The sequence below is a fragment of the Styela clava genome, chromosome 7 (assembly GCF_964204865.1).
Source record: "Styela clava chromosome 7, kaStyClav1.hap1.2, whole genome shotgun sequence".
NCBI lineage: Eukaryota > Metazoa > Chordata > Ascidiacea > Stolidobranchia > Styelidae > Styela > Styela clava.
Genome location: NC_135256.1, coordinates 10164688 through 10184815, shown reverse-complemented (window position 1 = coordinate 10184815; position 20128 = coordinate 10164688). Strand labels below are relative to the sequence as shown.

General features: G+C 35.7%; 2 protein-coding genes across 11 annotated transcripts; both read left to right on the top strand.

Annotated features, from left to right (window-relative positions):
• Positions 1-711: 711 nt before the first annotated feature.
• LOC120328820 (carbohydrate sulfotransferase 11-like) lies at positions 712-7934 on the top strand. Of its 5 annotated transcripts, none has more exons than XM_078114592.1 (6): positions 712-855; positions 2315-2539; positions 2970-3124; positions 4022-4225; positions 4482-4712; positions 7882-7934. In XM_078114592.1, the coding sequence occupies exons 1-4, from the start codon at positions 748-750 to the stop codon at positions 4155-4157; spliced, it is 624 nt and encodes a 207-aa protein (XP_077970718.1). In that variant the 5' UTR covers positions 712-747; the 3' UTR covers positions 4158-4225; positions 4482-4712; positions 7882-7934. The 5 variants fall into 5 exon arrangements, with proteins under 5 accessions (XP_077970718.1, XP_077970721.1, XP_077970720.1 ...); XM_078114595.1 differs by lacking the exon at positions 7882-7934 and adding an exon at positions 4923-7744 and having other exon boundaries at positions 2321-2539; XM_078114594.1 differs by lacking the exon at positions 7882-7934 and adding an exon at positions 4896-7744 and having other exon boundaries at positions 2321-2539.
• A 1693-nt stretch (positions 7935-9627) lies between these two features.
• Positions 9628-18527, top strand: LOC120328818 (carbohydrate sulfotransferase 10-like). Of its 6 annotated transcripts, none has more exons than XM_078114855.1 (5): positions 9628-9769; positions 16121-16339; positions 16770-16924; positions 17833-18032; positions 18289-18527. In XM_078114855.1, the coding sequence occupies exons 1-5, from the start codon at positions 9683-9685 to the stop codon at positions 18456-18458; spliced, it is 831 nt and encodes a 276-aa protein (XP_077970981.1). In that variant the 5' UTR covers positions 9628-9682; the 3' UTR covers positions 18459-18527. The 6 variants fall into 6 exon arrangements, with proteins under 6 accessions (XP_077970981.1, XP_077970980.1, XP_077970978.1 ...); XM_078114854.1 differs by having other exon boundaries at positions 9656-9769; positions 16115-16339; XM_078114852.1 differs by lacking the exon at positions 9628-9769 and adding an exon at positions 14396-14649 and having other exon boundaries at positions 16115-16339.
• Positions 18528-20128: the final 1601 nt, after the last annotated feature.

Sequence of the window (20128 nt, the reverse complement as noted above, 5' to 3'; positions counted from 1 at the left end):
ATGTTCATGGAAGCAATCAGTGTGCGAGTGCTAAAATCTGTAGTTGCAAAAGTGTGGAGATGCAAATTGTACAAAGATCAGGGAACCCTCCTATAATTTATCACTGGTTCCACACGGACTAGACAACGAGTCTGGAATGCGCAGCTGTACGCAACAAATGAATACCTTGTCCCTATGTTCAGGTGAATTAAATGTTTTACCTCGGAAAATTTTCTGCGTATCATAATGATTAGCTAAAAGTTCATTGACTAGAATATATCCAGCGATAGACATGCTAGCGAATGATGTATTCAAGAATATCCGCAGCGCAATGTGGTTGACGATGACGTCATAGCTCTTGAACAACATCTAGCGGAAATTACGGAATACAACAGTTTGAGCATAAATTATGAATGATTGATTTGAGTTTCGAACAACGAGCACCATACAATAATGTCGTCTATCATTGCTAGATACTAAACTTCAATAAACCACGACCCGTTAAGGATTTCAATCTGATCTCGCATTAAATTTCTGCTTTTAACCAATTCTATATGAGCGTTCGCTGTATATATATGACATTTTCGCGGTTGACATGTTTCGTGAGTTCCTTTTTTCTGCATCACTGCCGGCGCATTTCCGCTGTAGACTGTATGTTCAGATAGTTTTGTGCTAGTGATGCTTTTAACACTTTTGGACTGGGACAGAGTATTGCTCATGCTATAGTATTGCCTTGTTCACAATTCAAATATCACGGTAATATTTAAGATGTCTTCAAAATCAGACATTAGGAAGGTATTTTATATAGTGCTTATTATTATTCTGTGTGGATTAATTCTTCAATTATTCTGGATGAAATTCCGTTCAATTACCAAGGTATGGTGAGTCTTACTAAAATATTTTTATTTGATTGATTAAAAAAGTATTGATTTATTGGATTCGGAAAAAAGGCAATTTTCGCCGAATTCAAATTTCATCCAAACGACCACAGTAATTTCCCATTTGCAGAAGGTTTCTTGACAAACAGACCAATATGTAAAATGAAATGTGAAAAATGAAAAAAAAAACGACGTATGAAAGTTCACTTCGTGTGCGATAACGAGCTATTGCGTTTGAAACCTTCTCGTTATAGCAAAACTCGAAATCTTTTGCACTCTGTGTTAATAAGCGGATAAAAGGCTGAGCTACAGATCTCCTTCAACGCTTACACGGTTATAGAGAAAGCTTCCTAAATCAGTGAGAGCTGTGATTTAATACAGCTTTGTGTTTTAACTGGGGCGACACTTAATTTTGCTCTTTTTATTGTTAGATTTTTATATCTTGGGGTTGTAACAAATTAACCGATAATTTTGAATGTATTGACATAAACTCTAAAAATAGTTTCAACGTCATAAAATATTAGAAATTCTATAGCATTCTATTATTGGATTTCGATACCAGTCGTAACAAATTGAATAATTCTCATGTGATTATTAGCAATGTGCCTGATTTATCTTGTTTTACATGGATTGTCGTCATGAGAATTGTCTCGCAATAATTGAGCAGGAGCAAAATCCCACTCCGTAAAAACGAACGTTTTAAGATATTAAGGAAGAGACGATTTTAACGAGAAATATGAAATATGTGTGATCGTTTTTAAAGGCGATTCTCGAAAAACAATTGTCAATCTAAGCTATAATTTCACCTGTCAATAACAATAACTTAGAAGTGTGAGTTTGTTTATGCGACTTAAGTTTATTGTAATATACTATTGAAGGAAATAAAATTTTATAGAGGCATTCTCTTGATTCTTTGCTGTTATATCAAATTAACAGATATCTCAGCAGTTGAACACGCGAACCTATTATTTCTGAGTCCGATCTAGCTAGTTTAATTATTAGTTAAAACTTAAAGCGTTTCACGGTCGTGTACAAGAGTATATAGAGTCAAAGCCAGTGTTTCGACTTCGAAATTTTCTTTGTAGTAGATCTGACTATTCTTGGCTAACTCCGTACATCCCTGCCCACATGACCCCTTATTTTAGAAGTGCACCGTCTCTTCTTGGCAGTCTTCTGTAAAAGTTAGACGTGTTTTCGGTTTACTATGTGTCACTGATCAATCCATGCTTTTCTGCTGAATAACAGAGTTCTCTCCTTTCGTCGTCAGATTATCGAACCTGTTGAGTTACTTTGCAGCACACGGTATATTCCGAGGGTTTACAGCTTCACGAGTATACTTATCGGTGAAACGGTACCACTTCATAACCTGCATAACAAAGTTGGAAAACTAGGGCTAGTTTCATTGTTTACCTAAAATTAAATCTATCAAATTTTGATAATATATACTTTATTTTGAGTTTCAGAAGCTACAATTGCGATCCGACATCGGCGGACTGCCAATTATCTCTGAAGCAGAAAAATGGAATATGTTGAAGATAGCCGAACAACGGAATACACATTTAAGAACGTACTGCTATAAACTTGGATATGGGTATTCTGGCAATAGAACTTTGAATGCATCGACATGGATGAATAAAACGGGGGTATTAATTCCTCGTTTCTACTACTCAGATAAACTCAAGGTGAATTTTATTCGTTATTTAGATGGAAAGCTTCAATAATAATTAAAGCTGAGTTATTTGGTTGATGATCAAATAACGACTGATCCAACAAAGCTTCCGTGAAGCGTTTTAGCACAATCACCCTGAGCAGCACAAGTTAAAAGCCACTACATTTTTAATAGATCACTGAATTTGATACTTTAGACTAGTACTGTGGTTCTCTCTCAAGGTTGGGACACCATTTCAGAAGCCTAAATAGAGTGGTCGGCTTGTATTTGTCCGCTGGACAGAGCGGACATTAAATGGTTCTCCCAACATTCTTTTGGAAAACCACGTATTAAATAAAAAAGAGTAAACAAGACAAGTACTGGCTAAATACGTTTTGATCGCTGACACTGATGGTGAAGCATAAAATCTAAAATTTACGTTTATCTCTATCTTTTGTTTGCAGGTGATACTGTGTGAAGTTCCTAAATGCGGAAGCACAGAATGGAGAAAAACATTGCTTATCGCGGAAGGAATTGTGAATGTAACTTCCTTGAGTGAAATTGAACAGTATCACCTTTGGAAGGGATTAAACTCTTTTATTTTACTTCGCGAAAAACGGTAAACGTTATATATTTTATGGTATTTTCCTCAAGTATAACCTGTATTTTGCGGGCTGGAAGTTCATTTAACGTGGCGTCAATATCCTATTGGCGTAACATTCCATTTTGATTGGTCGCCGAGATAAGTCATGGAAGGAGATGCAATATGGTCAGAAAGTCATGAGTTAAAAAAAATCTTATCCGTAAAAAACATCATTCAAAATACACTGTGCTCAAATATATGAGCACGAAGTTCAAAACGAAATAATACGGGTGGGCAACCTGTCACAGTAGACTACCGGTACCACGGGCTTCACGACTTCGCCTGACCAATAGATCGCGAACGCAGAAACGCCACAAGGTACGCAATTTGTAATATGGATGACGTCATCGCACACAAAAAAACGAATCCCTTAGAGCCCAGAGCAAATGGTTCAGTAGTTGCGGAGAAAAGCGATTGTTTTCAGAACGACCCATAAAATTCAATTCGTTACCAATAACAACATTCAGTATATCCCAGATAGATACTTAGAAGTTTATTCATCACCCAGAACAAAAAACACAAGTACTCATTAAGTGAAATATTCGACTAACACCGGAATCGATAGGATATTGGAAGGACCATACGATCACTAAATCAAAACAACTCTCCTGGCATGAATAAGGTTGACGGTTCACACTTTATAATATACCAATTATAACAGGCACTTCACACTAACATACAAGCGTAATCTTGCTATTTTTATAATAAATTTCATTTGTTGGCAGTAACATATATATATTTGCCAGTTTATTTAATGAGACAAAAAGTGCAATCGCATTTATTGTTTCCCTTTGTCTTCATTCTACAAAGAATAGACTATAGCGTAGATACAGCTAATTTATCTTTAAGTATCTTTATCTTGAAATGTGACAGTTATCTCTGGACAAGATTCCCACCACAGAACCCAGAGTCTAATAATGAAATGAACAAGCGACTGAATAATTATTATCGCATCATGAATGACAGTAAGAGAACCATTGGAGCGTGTTGTATCTGCTTACATCGATAAAATATTACCGGAGGGATCGGTAACGGAATATTATATAACATTATCGGAAAAAATACATGCAGAATTTGGTGAGTTTTTGTGTTCCCAATTTAGATAACTTTTTGGAAAGCGTTTTTAAGCAGCCTGCACAACAATATCCTCCAAATATGTGATTTTTGAGAGCGCAATTCACTGAAACAGGGCATGAAGCCCGATCTTTTAGCCATATAGGATTGATAACAACGCTCATCCAAGCAATAATTTCGAAATTAATTAAATAGTACGTGTCATGTCAGAGTCCGATAATTCAAGTTATTGTGAAATACGGAATTCGTTACTTTTCAGCTAAAAGCAAAAACACGGAATATTTCCAACCTGGTAGAGCTAGCTTTGAAGAATTTGTCGACAGTATATTGAGCAATCCAAAGCAAGTTGATGCCCATTGGAGATCGTATAGTGATATATGTGATCCTTGTCATATTCAATATGATTACATTGCTAAATTAGAGACAATTGCACTGGATTCTGAATATCTTGGAAAAAAATTGGGAATAAATAACAATCTACTTTTTAAAGGTGAGTATTCACCGGTGAATGGGGCGGGGTAGTGTACAAAATAAATTAAATATTGGCTTCTTCTGATATCTATCACTAGAAATGAGCATGTACAAAATTAAAAAAAAAAATTATCAGTGACTTTTGCTGTGCAGACAATTCAAATATAATTGTTTTATGTTTAAATACAATATTTTTTTTCAGAAAAATCCAATTCATGGGAATCATTAGGACACAAGTGGAAAAATAAATACAGGACCTATTTGAACAGCCTTCCTGCAAAAAAATTGCATGCCTTGTATGAAGCATATTGGGAACAATATAAATTATTCAATTATTCGACCCCTTCATTCGTATGATGAATTATGAACGCTGAACTGCGCTTGACACAATTATGGTAATGAAGGTTTCCCTGTACCTTGGTCCCGGGAAATTTCTTCCTATGCTTTATTATTACAAAAATATATAACGATCGTTTCAAAATTTTGTTGTTATTGTTATTGTTATTTGTCTCCATCTCCATTTTTAAAAAATCGCTTTTCTCTTTGAATACTGGACCAATTGCTTTGATATTTTCAGTGGTTAAAGATAAAAGTTTTCTCCAGAAGGCTATTACTTTTATTTCGCTATGACGTCATCAAAATTATTTAAAAATTATAAAAAAATTTAAAAACAAAATTATACGTGCCCATATATTTGAGCATAGCTCTCTTGTTTTAGTAGTGGTTTCGCCAGCTGGCGTCTATAAACCGATTTACATGTTCCAAACCTTAATTTCGATTCAAAATATTCAACTAACTGTCATTTAAAAGTACCAGAAGAAAAGTTTAGTCTAGTTTATCACAGCTATTTCTTGGCCAATTTTTGATTGCTGCAATCAAACTAAACTCCATCGAAGACGAAATTGAGGCTATTTGATTCTTACTTAAATTTTTGAAACACAACTAAGAACTGACAAATAACATGTAAAACCTCGAAAACGAGGTGATATATGCAACCATCATGGCTGAGATCATAACGATCGTTTCAAAATTTTGTTGTTATTGTTATTGTTATTTGTCTCCATCTCCATTTTAAAAAAATCGCTTTTCTCTTCGAATACTGGACCAATTGCTTTGATATTTTCAGTGATTAAAGATAAAAATTTTCTCCAGAAGGCTATTACTTTTTTTTCTCGCTATGACGTCATCAAAATTATTGCCACTGGGTGGTTGATTCTTACTTAAATTTTCGAAACACAACTAAAAACTGACAAATAACATGTAAAACCTCGAAAACGAGGTGATATATGCAACCATCATGGCTGAGAATCTGTCTGGGTGGTAAAAGTGTCTGAGCGGCTGCAAAAACTTTACATTGTTACGTCACTTTTTGCATATTAGCAATGATGCGGGAGAAAGCCAGAAAGTCGATGCTCGGGGAAGTCGACACCCATCGACTCCATTCTAGAGATAAAAAAATTTTATTGAATGTAAGCTATAACAAATGTTATCTTTCTAAGTTAGAATCTTGCAAACTGAAAAGAGGTAATCAATACAAGTATTGGAAACGATTAATAATAACATGATATCCGAGTTACTTACCAGATAGTGAAGTAGCAGGCCTATGCAGTAGCAGGCCTACATACCAAGCAAATTTAACAGTTTTAACTCCTATTTTCCGTTATTGGACTTTTCGTCCTCCAAATTAAACTGTCGAATTTTCCAATATGATTTTAAAAATTAACCTATTGTCAATGAAATGAGTTATGACCCGGGTGATGAAACACGGAATAATTAGTTTCCACATCAATATGCAGAGTGACCAAAAAAACGGAACCTATGAATTTTCCAATAACTTCTACAAAAAACAGCAAATTTTTTTAAATATTGTTTAGGACTCAACTTCTGTTTGTGCATGATTTTTTACTCGAAAGTTTCAGGAATCTAGGACGATTGCAAAAAAGTTATGTTCTATTTAGAATATGTTCCGAATCACCTCATTAGACTTGCATCCATTGCGCAAAATTGGCAATCACTAACACGTACTACACAATAGGATTTCTTCTTGCTGCAATTGCAGTTTTGAGTTCACCAATTGTTAGAGGAATGTTATGATATGTCCTTCGAATATTATTACAGATAAAAGTGTTCAAATCCAATGAATGAGGTGCCCACTCGACGTTACAATTTCTGTTGATTTCTGCCTTTTCGGAAATCGCTCTTACAGTCCGGTATGGGCGTAATGTGATGTGTGAACCACAAATCGACTCAATCAATCTTTTTACGACTCTACGTTGTCTAAATAATGTTTCATATTCACCGCTTGATTTTTGTCTTCGAACCAATACGGACCAGTTATGTAATGTTGGGCCATGGTTACGCATACTGCGAACATTATTGGGTATAAAAGTCTCTGTAAGACTTTCTTCGGAGGTGTTGTACCAAGGTAATCAATTTTTTTGCTATTGACATGCCCATACAGAAGACGGTGCGATTCAGCAGAAATCTAAGTGAGTGATTGACACATTTGCGCAACGGGTACAATTCCGTCTCTATTAAAAGGGGTCATTTTGAACATATTCTAGAGAGAACATAACTTTTGTGCAAAACGTCCTGGATTAAATGAAACGTTGGGGTACGATCATGAACAAACAGAAGTTCAAGTGTTAACAAAATCAAACAATTTACTCTGTGACGACCCATATTTTTTGTTTTATGAATGCTGTTGTTTGATATTGCTGCTTTTGGAGACACCGCGGCGCTATGGCACTGCCAATCGTTTTTTTGTTATCCTGTTGGCTGGGCTGTGGGTGCAGCAATGCGTCTGTTGTTGTTTTGGTTGGATTTTTGCTGTTTTAGGGTCTTTCGGGTCTGTAAAATTGTATCTAGTTCTTGATTGGGTTACCGGGTGTGAATTAAATCATACAACAAAGATCATTCGAGTGAAATATCGGATCTCGTAGGAGAAAATTGAAAGTAATATTATTCTGTCGACTACTACCATCTTCAGGCACTGAAACTTAGAAATCTTCTAGTTCATTAGTCACAGAGAAAAGATAATTTTTTTTTACCACAACAGTCACCTTACAACAACAACAACAAGACTCACAACAACAACGAACTTTCGAATCGCTGTAGCGATACATAGACTATCATTTATTGTATTTTGTAAATAAAAAAAATTATTACCTCTTGAATTCTCTTTTCAGCAATTGTTGCAATTCAATGCAGTTGTATTGGGATGGAGATAAGAGCCTTTGTCAGCAAGACAAGATCGGAACTATGGTCAGACGAGAGCTATTCAGCTATCGATCAAAAATATAGACCTTTCAATGAGTTGAGATATAAACAGTAGATATGGTCCAAGGTAAATTTAGCCACGGGTTCCATCCATAAGATTGATGTAACTATGTTTAGTAGTTCTCCACTTATTACCATCGGGTTTAACACGCGTTCGATAATGGTACATTTCCAACATTACTGTCATTTGTGTTTGGGACATTCGCGAGAAAACTAGGTCAAGTTACGCTCTCAGGGTTGTTCAAAACATTCAGTAATATTAGTCAAAAGAAATACGATCTGAGAACGTATTTAATTCGATAACATTACTTCAATATAAATTATTAGGATGCGAGCTGGAATCTGACAAAGATTTAAAAAAAAAGAGGACTGGAATGTTATAAGAAAAATACGTCATGTGTTGAAGACACTGAAATAAGAGTTGTGAAGTGGCATAATAAACGAAGTGTAACTATTGCCAGTTCGTTTGCCAGCGCCATACCCAAATCAAAAGTCCGAAGATGGAACAACGTCACGAAACAGCACATAATGGTGACTCGTCCTTTTATGGTCCCTGGGAATTGCGAGTAACAAGTAGCGAGATCTTTTATCGTTTCGAAGTTCTGTGGCAGAATCTCTTTGCAAGCTTGGGAAAACATCGACTCCACTTAAGCGAGGCAGGCCATTGTCTACTATAACCCACCACGAATCAGAAGCACAGCTACTCCACATCCCAACAACGAGGTTAGAACCGATGCCACTGGCCATTAGCCTGTGGTAAAAGCTAAGAGACTTTGTTTCCCGTTTCCCTGGGTGTGATAGCAAGCCGGTAATCAGATGTACCAAATGCGGAGTATATTTATGCTTAAACAAAGCCAAAAATTGCTTTGAGTGGTACCATGGCGTATATTTATGACCAACAGTACGGTCTACTGAACATTTTCTGTCGTCCGGTTTCGTTTATTTTGAATTGAATTTGTTATATTTCCTTTCGTATCAGTCGCAATACGTGCGAGTATTGACACAATAAATTCATCACGTGGACGAGTGTATCCATTTCGTGACAAAAAATTTTCTCCCAAATAAGATATAAGTGAGATAAAAAAAAATTAGTTTAAATTCGTATTCTACGGCCTTGAATTAGCAAATAACCGAAGCGGCGATTTTTTTCTCTCAGCGGATCATAATTCCGGCATTAAGTGGTTATAAACAAGTAAAATATTAGGATATAACAAAAGCATGGTTTTATTTGTTGGGAAATCCATTCTCGACATCGACAGAGAAATTCAAACTGTACGAATACTGTCTACCGCAGGCTTGAACTAAGTAGTCCATTGGAATAAATAGATGAGTGCTCTCTTATGGCTGATTATTGGTTTTGAGCAATAGGCATGATTCATTCATATGCCCCGTAATTTTGTTAGACGATCAAGATTGGTTTATTTCCGAATCAGGATACAAATGAAGAGTACATGAACTTGCGATCAAAATCTACTGTAAATGTAATGTGTAAAGAGAAAAGGCTTTATATGTTAATAAAAGCATGTTAAACAAAGTAGTCTGACGCTCCCTTGTTTAATTCTTCTTAAGTATAAAGGTTTAAAAAAAGTCAAAAATTTTAGGTATGGAGAACTTGGAAGTCAATTTGACCCTATTCATACTTCACACAATTGTATTTCAGACCGTATTACTATGTTTTCACTAGAGGTTGTTTCCTAATACATTTATGAAATGAACATAGACAAAAGTTATGGAAATGTAGTCGTGAATCTAAAATCAGTTTGGTTTAGAACTGCTGGGGAAATGACCAACGATAAGGTTTGTAGAGTTTTTTAATTAGATATTTCGTGCATCACGATACTGCATTATTCTCAAAATTATATGAAAACATTTTAAACAACGTTAAAATGATGGCCTATAAAATTATATTTAAGCAAGCGTGATTGTGCATTTAGTCCTCTGATAAGTCAAAGGCCGCTGTTACACCTCCAGCTGTAGATATCCAAACTTATTCTACAAGTACATCGGCAAATTTTTATAAATTGAATTCAATATATATATATATTACTCGCACAATATTTTACAGACTTATCAGTGACCTGAGTTATTCCATAAAAACTTGATTGCACTTGTATTTGAATATGTATGGGGTAATTAAATTCGTTCAAGTATGAGAACATTTCTGTCATATACTACATTTTGAAGTCGTATATCTACGTCATATCGCACCCACAATGGGCGAGTCAATTTCGAAGCTTCTCAACAAACCGAAGAAAAATGTCGTCAATTTTACGACGTGGTCGATAATAAAAAAAAATGGTTCGAATTTGGAAAACATCATCAAATTTTATTACGGGTGTTAAGTTTTTACGATTTGAAGACTCAATAATCGAATATTTTTCCACAAAATGTGTATCGTATAACGTGGCGTTTTCGGCATATTTTATTATCCTATATCCTATTTGTCTGAATTTTTTTATGTGAGGGACAAAACATACATGGTAACAATTGCTAACTAAAGAAACCTTTATTTTGAGTCCAGCCTTTCATGCAATTCAAAAACTGTTGTTTAGGCTGTTTTAATGTCGTTGTTGTTGATTGATTACTATTTACAAACAACTGCCATAAGTGCAATTACTAGTTAATGTAGTGAGACTCCTAAAGCTTGCATTGAATACTAGGTCACCAGTATTATAGCATAAAAAATGTATGCATAGCTATCGAGCTTTACGTCACAATCTAAAAACGCGTCCGTGTTGATTAATTTGTTTGTTCAGTGCAGATAGTCTCACCCGACATACCACGTTCTGACGATAGCAACGTTGTATCTATTTATTTCCCTTCGACTATATAAAAAATAATTAAACTGTCAAAAACAAATATTTGTAAATGACTCAAATCTTTCGTAGCTGTTGTAATGTTAATTCATCGTGGAAACAAGGCAAATTTATTAGGAGCGTTGTTTTCTAATCTTTTTTTGAAATGACACTCGAGTATTTTTGTTCCACTTGATCCGCCATTTTTCAATGTCATCTGGTTTCAACGGTCAACCCGACTCCCGGTTGTAACAACCTTGTAAATACCTGAATATCCATCCATATCCACCTAATGACACGACTGGGACGGCAGCAACGGAGTAATCAATATAGGAATTCGGAACGTAGAAGAAATAGGATTTATCAAGGATTTTATTTTTTATTCAATAGATTCTATTTATTTTGGTTGGAATTTTCCTTCTTCAATTTCAACTGTCAAATGCAGAATACTGATTTACAACATAGTCATTTTTCCGAGCCAAATTGACTCATGGGCGTTCTATAGATCAGTTTAATATTATCTAATGTCAGTATTCCAGTGATAAAAACTATAGAAAGTGACAAAATAAGTCTGTTTAATCCAAAAGCGAAAAAATGATAAAAGGTGGCTTTACCTCCAGTTTGTCACTGTCTTTAATACACATTTAGCTTGTTTAAAGTATTCTATGAGTCGTATGATGTCATGTCCTATAACATATTCAGCCCGAGATCAGAGTTTAACTTTACCAGCCAATACGATTTAACAATAATGATAATTTGGAAAACACGAAATTTTCCTGCGGGCACCCATAAACTGCATGCATCCAGGGAATTTTGTATCTACTTATTTTGCATCCATAGATTTTAGCACCCGTACAAATATTCGTGGGTTGAAAATGACCGTTTCTGTCCGTGGATGCAAATAAAATGTCCGTAGGTGCGAACGTCATTGTGTGCAAATGTTCATGGAAGCAATCAGTGTGCGAGTGCTAAAATCTGTAGTTGCAAAAGTGTGGAGATGCAAATTGTACAAAGATCATGGAACCCTCGTATAATTTATCACTGGTTCCACACGGACTAGACCAGTGGTTCCCAAAGTGGGCGATATCGCCCCCCGGTGGGCGAAAACAATAAAGAGGGGGGCGAAAAAGTCGAAGGGGGCGATAGGGGGGCGAAAAGAGCCAAAAGGGGCGAAATGGGGGCGATTCGCAAAACCTGTTTTAGTTCGGCACATCGTGCACTTGATTACGTTACTGTACTCTGCGTGATTTCGTAGATTTGAATCGCGTGGGAGATTATCACACGTGAAAGGAGTGCTGGACTCGTCTTCGCAGTGAGGTACGTTAGTTTGCGTATCCTAGTAGTTCAAAAAATACGGCCGGAGTAAAATAATCTGGCCCAGCACGCATCATTGAATGGACCTTTCCCGACCTTTGACCCCTAAATATTCTTTCTATGCTTTAATATTTTCAGTGCTTATTTTATGAGTGGTTTCGCGAGTTGTTGCCTGTAAAATGTGGTATTTGTTTCACACCATAATTATGATTCATCGCCTACAACAATCTGTTTTTTAAAAGTACCGGTAAAGAATTTTAGACAAGTCTACCACAGCCATTTCTATACTAATTTTTGATTGCTGTAATTAAACTGAAACTCCTAGGAAGACAAAGTGATCATTGACTTATTTGATTTATATGTAAAATCCAGAAAACAACTAAATACTAACGAATATAATTCGAAAACGCAAAAATGGGGTAATGTTCAAGACCACGTCTGAAAATCTGTCTGAGCGGATGCGAAAGCGGCCATTGTTACGTTTGTTTTTGCATCTTGCTGATTGGCTAATGTCACGAAGTAAACAAGGAAGTCTATGCCCGGAGAAACATCCAAACGGCGGTTTTGACGATGAATTAATTTTATTTATAATCTACGCTCGAGGAGTAAATTACATTTTTTTAAGTAACAGAATTTATCGTGAGACACGTTTAGACTAAATTTTATTATATCCAAAAATTCTATTAAACAGATACTCGTTTAATGAGCTTACAATTTATATTTATAATAATTAGACAAATGAAAACACGCAGAAAAGCTGATGCTAAATGCAGGGGTTCAATAGCGCAGTAAATATACGAATATATTGTATTGCAATAAGGAAATTAAATTCATATTCTATTCGAGAGATTCAACACTGCTTAATTTTTGTAAGAATGTATCTTCTTTATCAAAATTTCACAAACCATGCAAAAATATTCACTTCGATGTTTGGAAGCACATATTTGTGCGAACAATCATTTTTGTAATGAACATTACAAAGAACAAGCAAAGAACTAGGATTCGTGATGCTCATTCAGAAAATCTTCCAATCTTGGCGTCACATTAAATGTCATTGTAATAATTTTTTAATAAGACGACTAAGTGGAGTTCACGAATTGTCGCAGTTTTTGCACGATGTTCCGTTTTTAACATTCAAAAAATATATGCGATCCGCAAAAGAATAGCAACCCTAAATTTTGTCCCGCGAGCGACCTGAAATTTGCCGACCCTTGAGCCATCCAAGTTCACAAATCCAAAACAAATGGCTGATTTAATTCTATGGACTGGTGATCTGACTGGAGGACGTGGTAGGATGAGGAATGGGGGATGGATTTAACCGAAGACCGTTATATATCATGTATTTCGGTGAAGGTCATCAGGCTGTAGGGATAAATGAGATGTACCTAACTCATTAATAAAAGTTTTGAAAAATTAATTTTGTTTTCCTATTTTAATGTGAAACGGGGTGAATTTAGGGAGTTAAATGCTATAAGGCAAGAGTACACGGCGGTTTTTGAAAAGGTAGAACCCTGGATTCTTTCATTTCCGACTTCTGATATGGTGAAAAGGGGGTTTTCAGCCGTGACACTATTGGTATCAAAACAACTAAATCGCCTTTCCATTAGTAAACGGGGTAATTTTAGATATCATAAAAAACTCGCTGAAGAACACCAAGCTCATCCATCTCAATCAAAAACACTATAAACTATGATTTGTCTCCGTATTTGGTCTGTAATATATTCGTTTCAGACTTTCATTTTTTTTGCAGTACCGGGGGGCGATGAAGTTGTATAAACTACTGTAGGGGGGCGATGGTACAAAAAGTTTGGGAACCACTGGACTAGACAACGAGTCTGAAGTGCGCAGCTGTACGCAACAAATGAATACCTTGTCCCTATGTTCAGTTGAATTAAATGTTTTACCTCGGAAAATTTTCTGCGTATCATAATGATTAGCTAAAAGTTCATTGACTAGAATATATCCAGCGAGAGACATGCTAACGAATGATGTATTCAAGAATATCCGCAGCGCAATGTGGTTGACGATGACGTCATAGCTCTTGAACAACATCTAGCGGAAATTACGGAATACAACAGTTTGAGCATAAATTATGAATGATTGATTTGAGTTTCGAACAACGAGCACCATACAATAATGTCATCTATCATTGCTAGATACTAAACTTCAATAAACCACGACCCGTTAAGGATTTCAATCTGGTCCACCTGATCTCGCATTAAATTTCTGCTTTTAACCAATTCTATATGAGCCTTCGCTGTATATATATGACATTTTCGCGGTTGACATGTTTCGTGAGTTCCTTTTTTCTGCATCACTGCCGGCGCATTTCCGCTGTAGACTGTATGTTCAGATAGTTTTGTGCTAGTGATGCTTTTAACACTTTTGGACTGGGACAGAGTATTGCTACTGCTATAGTATTGCCTTGTTCACAATTCAAATATCACGGTAATATTTAAGATGTCTTCAAAATCAGACATTAGGAAGGTATTTTATATAGTGCTTATTATTATTCTGTGTGGATTAATTCTTCAATTATTCTGGATGAAATTCCGTTCAATTACCAAGGTATGGTGAGTCTTACTAAAATATTTTTATTTGATTGATCAAAAAAGTATTGATTTATTGGATTCGGAAAAAAGGCAATTTTCGCCGAATTCAAATTTCATCCAAACGACCACAGTAATTTCCCATTTGCAGAAGGTTTCTTGGCAAACAGACCAATATGTAAAATGAAATGTGAAAAATGAAAAAAACGACGTATGAAAGTTCACTTCGTGCGCGATAACGAGCTATTGCGTTTGAAACCTTCTCGTTATAGCAAAACTCAAAATCTTTTGCACTCTGTGTTAATAAGCGGATAAAAGGCTGAGCTACAGATCTCCTTCAACGCTTACACGGTTATAGACAAAGCTTCCTAAATCAGTGAGAGCTGTGATTTAATACAGCTTTGTGTTTAACCTGGACGACACTTAATTTTGCTCTTTTTATTGTTAGATTTTTATATCTTGGGGTTGTAACAAATTAACCGATAATTTTGAATGTATTGACATAAACTCTAAAAATAGTTTCAACGTCATAAAATATTAGAAATTCTATAGCATTCTATTATTGGATTTCGATACCAGTCGTAACAAATTGAATAATTCTCATGTGATTATTAGCGATGTGCCTGATTTATCTTGTTTTACATGAATTGTCGTCATGAGAATTGTCTCGCAATAATTGAGCAGGAGCAAAATCCCACTCCGTGAAAACGAACGTTTAAAGATATTAAGGAAGAGACGATTTTAACGAGAAATATGAAATATGTGTGATCGTTTTTAAAGGCGATTCTCGAAAAACAATTGTCAATCTAAGCTATAATTTCACCTGTCAATAACAATAACTTAGAAGTGTGAGTTTGTTTATGCGACTTAAGTTTATTGTAATATACTATTGAAGGAAATAAAATTTTATAGAGGCATTCTCTTGATTCTTTGCTGTTATATCAAATTAACAGATATCTCAGCAGTTGAACACGCGAACCTATTATTTCTTCATCTTTTGGAGTCAGATCTAGCTAGTTTAATTATTAGTTAAAACTTAAAGCGTTTCACGGTCGTGTACAAGAGTATATAGAGTCAAAGCCAGTGTTTCGACTTCGGAATTTTCTTTGTAGTAGATCTGACTATTCTTGGCTAACTCCGTACATCCCTGCCCACATGACCCCTTATTTTAGAAGTGCACCGTCTCTTCTTGGCAGTCTTCTGTAAAAGTCAGACGTGTTCTCGGTTTACTATGTGTCACTGATCAATCCATGCTTTTCTGCTGAATAACAGAGTTCTCTCCTTTCGTCGTAAGATTATCGAACCTGTTGTGTTACTTTGCAGCACACGGTATATTCCGAGGGTTTACAGCTTCACGAGTATACTTATCGGTGAAACGGTACCGCTTCATAACCTGCATAACAAAGTTGGAAAACTAGGGCTAGTTTCATTGTTTACCTAAAATTAAATCTATCAAATTTTGATAATATATACTTTATTTTGAGTTTCAGAAGCTACAATTGCGATCCGACATCGGCGGACTGCCAATTATCTCTGAAGCAGAAAAATGGAATATGTTGAAGATAGCCGAACAACGGAATACACATTTAAGAACGTACTGCAATAAACTTGGATATGGGTATTCTGGCAATAGAACTTTGAATGCATCGACATGGATGAATAAAACGGAGGTGTTGATGCCTCGTTTCTACTACTCAGATAAACTCAAGGTGAATTTTATTTCGTTATTATATGGAAAGCTTCAATAATAATTGAAGCTGAGTTATTTGGTTGATGATCAAATAACGATTGATCCAACAAAGCTTCCGTGAAGCGTTTTAGCACAATCACCCTGAGCAGCACAAGTTAAAAGCCACTACATTTTTAATAGCTCACTGAATTTGATACTTTAGACTAGTACTGTGGTTCTCTCTCAAGGTTGGGACACCATTTCAGAAGCCTAAATGGAGTGGTCGGCTTGTATTTGTCCGCTGGACAGAGCGGACATTAAATGGTTCTCCCAACATTCTTTTGGAAAACCACGTATTAAATAAAAAAGAGTAAACAAGACAAGTACTGGCTAAATACGTTTTGATCGCTGACACTGATGGTGAAGCATAAAATCTAAAACTTACGTTTATCTCTATCTTTTGTTTGCAGGTGATACTGTGTGAAGTTCCTAAATGCGGAAGCACAGAATGGAGAAAAACATTGCTTATCGCGGAAGGAATTGTGAATGTAACTTCCTTGAGTGAAATTGAACAGTATCACCTTTGGAAGGGATTGAACTCTTTTATTTTACTTCGCGAAAAACGGTAAACGTTATATATTTTATGGTATTTTCCTCGAGTATAACCTGTATTTTGCGGGCTGGAAGTTCATTTAACGTGGCGTCAATATCCTATTGGCGTAACATTCCATTTTGATTGGTCGCCGAGATAAGTCATGGAAGGAGATGCAATATGGTCAGAAAGTCATGAGTTAAAAAAAATCTTATCCGTAAAAAACATCATTCAAAATACAATGTGCTCAAATATATGAGCACGAAGTTCAAAACGAAATAATACGGGTGGGCAACCTGTCACAGTAGACTACCGGTACCACGGGCTTCACGACTTCGCCTGACCAATAGATCGCGAACGCAGAACCTCCACAAGGTACGCAATTTGTAATTTGGATGACGTCATCGCACACAAAAAAACGAATCCCTTAGAGCCCAGAGCAAATGGTTCAGTAGTTGCGGAGAAAAGCGATTGTTTTCAGAACGACCCATGCGAAACGACCCATAAAATTCAATTCGTTACCAATAACAACATTCAGTATATCACAGATAGATAGTTAGAAGTTTATTCATCACCCAGAACAAAAAACACAAGTACTCATTAAGTGAAATATTCGACTAACACCGGAATCGATAGGATATTGGAAGGACCATACGATCACTAAATCAAAACAACTCTCCTGGCATGAATAAGGTTGACGGTTCACACCTTATAATATACCAATTATAACAGGCACTTCACACTAACATACAAGCGTAATCTTGCTACTTTTATAATAAATTTCATTTGTTGACAGTAACATATATATATTTGCCAGTTTATATGAGACAAAAAGTGCAATCGCATTTATTGTTTCCCTTTGTCTTCATTCTACAAAGAATAGACTATAGCGTAGATACAGCTAATTTATCTTTAAGTATCTTTATCTTGAAATGTGACAGTTATCTCTGGACAAGATTCCCACCACAAAACCCAGAGTCTAATAATGAAATGAACAAGCGACTGAATAATTATTATCGCATCATGACAGTAAGAGAACCATTGGAGCGTGTTGTATCTGCTTACATCGATAAAATATTACCGGAGGGATCGGTAACGGAATATTATATAACACTATCGGAAAAAATACATGCAGAATTTGGTGAGTTTTTGTGTTCCCAATTTAGATAACTTTTTGGAAAGCGTTTTTAAGCAGCCTGCACAACAGCATCCTCCAAATATGTGATTTTTGAGAGCGCAATTCACTGAAACAGGGCATGAAGCCCGATCTTTTAGCCATATAGGATTGATAACAACGCTCATCCAAGCAATAATTTCGAAATTAATTAAATAGTACGTGTCATGTCAGAGTCCGATAATTCAAGTTATTGTGAAATACGGAATTCGTTACCTTTCAGCTAAAAGCAAAAACACGGAATATTTCCAACCTGGTAGAGCTAGCTTTGAAGAATTTGTCGACAGTATATTGAGCAATCCAAAGCAAGTTGATGCCCAATTGCCCATTGGAGATCGTATAGTGATATATGTGATCCCTGTCATATTCAATATGATTACATTGCTAAATTAGAGACAATTGCACTGGATTCTGAATATCTTGGAAAGAAATTGGGAATAAGTAACAATCTACTTTTTAAAGGTGAGTATTCACCGGTGAATGGGGCGGGGTAGTGTACAAAATAAATTAAATATTGGCTTCTTCTGATATCTATCACTAGAAATGAGCATGTACAAAATTAAAAAAAAAAATTATCAGTGTCTTTTGCTGTGCAGACAATTCAAATATAATTGTTTTATGTTTAAATACAATATTTTTTTTCAGAAAAATCCAATTCATGGGAATCATTAGGACACAAGTGGAAAAATAAATACAGGACCTATTTGAACAGCCTTCCTGCAAAAAAATTGCATGCCTTGTATGAAGCATATTGGGAACAATATAAATTATTCAATTATTCGACCCCTTCATTCGTATGATGAATTATGAACGCTGAACTGCGCTTGACACAATTATGGTAATGAAGGTTTCCCTGTACCTTGGTCCCGGGAAATTTCTTCCTATGCTTTATTATTACAATGGTTGATATATGCAACCATCATGGCTGAGAATCTGTCTGGGTGGTAAAAGTGTCTGAGCGGCTGCAAAAACTTTACATTGTTACGTCACTTTTTGCATATTAGCCAATGATGCGGGAGAAAGCCAGAAAGTCGATGCTCGGGGAAGTCGACACCCATCGACTCCATTCTAGAGATAAGAAAATTTTAATGAATGTAAGCTATAACAAATGTTATCTTTCTAAGTTAGAATCTTGCAAACTGAAAAGAGGTAATCAATACAAGTATTGGAAACGATTAATAATAACATGATATCCGAGTTACTTACCAGATAGTGAAGTAGCAGGCCTATGCAGTAGCAGGCCTACATACCAAGCAAATTTAACAGTTTTAACTCCTATTTTCCGTTATTGGACTTTTCGTCCTCCAAATTAAACTGTCGAATTTTTCAATATGATTTTAAAAATTAACCTATTGTCAATGAAATGAGTTATGACCCGGGTGATGAAACACGGAATAATTAGTTTCCACATCAATATTCAGAGTGACCAAAAAAACGGAACCTATGAATTTTCCAATAACTTCTACAAAAAACGGCAAATTTTTCAAATATTGTTTAAGACTCAACTTCTGTTTGTGCATGATTTTTTACTCGAAAGTTTCAGGAATCTAGGACGATTGCAAAAAACTTATGTTCTATTTAGAATATGAATCACCTCATTAGATTTGCATCCATTACGCAAAATTGCCAATCACTGACACGTACTACTCAATAGGATTTTTTTCTTGTTGCAATTGCAGTTTTGAGTTCACCAATTGTTCGAGGAATGTTATGATATGTCCTTCGAAAATTATTACAGATAAAAATCTGAGGTGTTCAAATCCAATGAATGAGGTGCCCTCGACGTTACAATTTCTGTTGATTTCTGCCTTTTCTGAAATCGCTCATACAGTCCGGTATGGGCGTAATGTGATGTGTGAACCACAAATCGACTCAAACAATCTTTCTACGACTCTACGTTGTCCAAATAATGTTTTATATTCACCGCTTGATTTTCGTATTCAAACCAATACGGACCAGTTATGTAATGTGGGCCATGGTTACCCATACTACAAACTTCATTGGGTATAAAAGTCTCTGTAAGACTTTCTTCGGAGGTGTTGTACCAAGGTAATCAATATTTT

Excerpts from the sequence above, each read along its gene's own strand:
- LOC120328820 (XM_078114592.1), top strand. The coding sequence starts at position 748 with ATGTCTTCAAAATCAGACATTAGGAAGGTATTTTATATAGTGCTTATT. Across the intron at positions 856-2,314 it reads AATTCCGTTCAATTACCAAG|TTTCAGAAGCTACAATTGCG; the intron begins GTATGGTGAGTC and ends CTTTATTTTGAG. Across the intron at positions 3,125-4,021 it reads ATTTTACTTCGCGAAAAACG|TTATCTCTGGACAAGATTCC; the intron begins GTAAACGTTATA and ends GAAATGTGACAG.
- LOC120328818 (XM_078114852.1), top strand. The coding sequence starts at position 14,542 with ATGTCTTCAAAATCAGACATTAGGAAGGTATTTTATATAGTGCTTATT. Across the intron at positions 16,925-17,832 it reads ATTTTACTTCGCGAAAAACG|TTATCTCTGGACAAGATTCC; the intron begins GTAAACGTTATA and ends GAAATGTGACAG. Across the intron at positions 18,033-18,288 it reads AAAAATACATGCAGAATTTG|CTAAAAGCAAAAACACGGAA; the intron begins GTGAGTTTTTGT and ends GTTACCTTTCAG.